The following is a 2,803-nucleotide window of genomic DNA, read 5'->3' on the forward strand; positions in this document are numbered from 1 at the left end:
AGTTTGCGAGCGAGAGCGCGAATGCGCTGATAGTCTGTCGAACCGCTTGCTTAGCTCTTCGATGGCTGCGCGCAGTTGGGTTATATCGCTGTTGGGCTCTGCCTTAACCCTGCAAATTTGGCTAGGTGCAATCGCATCGACGACGGAGTCGGCAATCTTAGTAAATTCGGCGGCGGTTCCCGATGAGGCAGCGACCACGGGTTGAGCGAGTTCCGGCAGCCGTTTAGTCCACAACCCCTTGAGTGCGGCTTCACCTAGTGTATTACCAGCCACTCGCTTCATTTCGTAAAATAGTTCCGATGGCTTTTTATCGCCGAGGGGCAGCTCGGACAATAGGCGATTGAGACGGCGCTGCTCACTATCGGCAAAATGGGCGATGATTTTCGTCTTGATAAATTCATATTTATCTTGCTGCGGCATAGATGTGATGACGTCGAGCAACTGTCCCACCACGTTTGGGTCCAACGCGGCCAAAATTGTTGCGGTCTTCTGCTTGTCGGTGTTGATGCCAGAGGCCGTGAACCAGAAGTCCATTGTGGTAAACTACGCCTCGATGTTGGCGCTGGCCATCGGTGGCACTGGTAGTCTAGCGTAGACAGCAGCGACAAAGTTTGCTGGAGCTGCATCCACCGGAGTGGTGGTCGAATCGGTCGCCACCGGTTTGGTTGTGTCGTCGTGGGTCATCTCAGTTGGATAAGGCCCCACGTGTGTTAATCAAATTGATCGTATGATCGGGCTATGTAACTTTAATAGCAGTTAATAAGTTCCGTTACGATTTTCCGATGCCACGAGTACCGGGGTCACCACTTTGGGAAGTTTGCGAGCGAGCTATCTTCCACTAAATAATAACCCGTGGCTTTCAAGGATTAAGTTAATTCAACTTTAGTTTATTCAATAATCTTCACTTACTAACTAATGAAGTGCTAATTTACAAATTGGTTTTATTGGTTAAGAGTCGCCGCGTGTCCGTGCAGGATGAACGTTCGAGAAAGAAGAAGGAAAAACTTCGGTCTAAAAATATAGTCGTCGTGCCAAAAAAGGAAATGTAAGTTGAGATGAGGTAGGAGTTGCGAAATGCAACAGGGTGCCACATATATAAGTCTAATTTGGTAACTCTTATAAGGGAAATACAACCCGGAATTTCTTTGCACACGCCGCTGTTATAGGGCCCCTATACCACACAAAAACATTGCGCAATATCGGGATTGCGTCGGTTGTTTGTATGGTGTATGGGGTTGTTTGTACTAAATTGCACAGTAATTGCGCTAAAATCAAAATCATTTTGATATTTTGCTCATGCTTGTGTTGTTGTAAAATAATTCGTGTTGCGTATGGCGACAACTACGCAATTTTTAGTCTAGTTTTGATTTTGGTGTCCAGCAGCTCGTTTCTGTAACAATTCTCTACCAAGGCGAATTGAGATATGAATTCGCCGATCGATAACACAGGCCTACAAAATTTAAAAAAAGTTCACACCCTGGGATTAGCTTATACTTTTCTAAAGGTTTTCGTTGCGCTGAATCTGAATCCAAAATCAGTTTTGCCCTATTGGCTTAGGTTTTCGGGATATTTGAGCCTAAACATACGAAAAACCCGATTTTCTGCTATATTCTTCATGTATTTTCATCAAGAAAAGTTTGTTTTTTTACAAAATTGAATAAATCATTTAAAAGAAAAATATTTCCCCTTGATAATGCTGTCTAACTCTATCTTGTTTTAAACCTGAGATTTTGTCCATTGAAGTTTATGAGTTTTGCGACATTACTTCTTTGCACAAATGCTTGAAAGATACAACACGAAAAGAAACAGATTTGTGGTATACGTTTAGGCGTCTTTATTTACATAATGAATGCATGAGAAATTTAGGAATTTCATTTGATATTATACATATGTGTGAAGTACATGATATATATATGATATACATGATATATAATATACATAAAAATATCCACATACATTCATTATGTAAATAAAGATGCCTAAACGTATACCACAAATCTGTTTTTTTTTGTGTTGTATCTTTCAAGCATTTGTGCAAAGAAGTAATATCGCAAAACGCATAAACTTCAATGGACAATATTTCAGGTTTAGAATAAGATATCTCATTGAGTTAAACAGCATTATCAAGGGGAAATATTTAACTTTCAAATGATTTATTAAATTCTCTAAAAAAATGAACTCTTCTAGATGAAAATACAGACGAATATAGCAAAAAGTCGGGGTTTTCGCATGTTTAGGCTCAAATATCTCGAAAACCTGGTTACATAAATGAGCTACAGATCATGCTGTAAAATATTGATGAGAGCGTAGAAAAAAATTATTTTTTTTTGATATTCTTTTTTTGCGTTTTAAAACTAAAGCTATCAAAATATACAACGCACATTCATATTTATTGCACATATTTACTTGAGCAACGTTTCTCCAAAATAATGTTTGCGAAATTTTATTGTGTAGTAATTTCCACAATATTGACTTTTACAAGTCTCGAGTTGCGCAATTATTTCATTAAATTTTATTTATTATATGTTTTCCAAATAATTGTTTAAAAAATAACAGTTGTGTTTGCTTTCGATACTTTTAGATACTTTTTCTGCTTGGCAACTGATACTTTTTTTAAACTTGCGGCAACGCTCAGTGCGATATGCATCAATTGAAAGATAATCGAATGTCGATTCTCGAATTTTTTGGATCCATTCATGGATCGAATCGGAACTAAAAAAATTTGCAAAAAATCGAATCTGAAGGGCTCGATTAATCGATCATCGAATTAAAAACGGCATCTCTAATGTACATACGTACACAG

The 2,803-nt window shown here is 38.4% G+C and overlaps 1 protein-coding gene across 1 annotated transcript in view; it reads right to left on the reverse strand.

Moving 5' to 3' along the window:
- The window catches only part of LOC108365062 (uncharacterized), a 4,343-nt gene extending 3,809 nt beyond the window's left edge, over window positions 1-534 (reverse strand). Inside the window, exon 1 of the mRNA XM_017619001.1 lies at window positions 44-534. Coding sequence (XP_017474490.1) covers window positions 44-534 — 491 coding nt within the window. The remainder of the gene's footprint in view (window positions 1-43) is intronic.
- Between the last annotated feature and the right edge of the window lie 2,269 nt (window positions 535-2,803).

The sequence above is a fragment of the Rhagoletis zephyria genome, unplaced genomic scaffold (genome assembly GCF_001687245.7).
Source record: "Rhagoletis zephyria isolate East Lansing unplaced genomic scaffold, Rhagoletis_zephyria_1.1 Rzeph_scaffold_01762, whole genome shotgun sequence".
NCBI classification, from domain to species: domain Eukaryota; kingdom Metazoa; phylum Arthropoda; class Insecta; order Diptera; family Tephritidae; genus Rhagoletis; species Rhagoletis zephyria.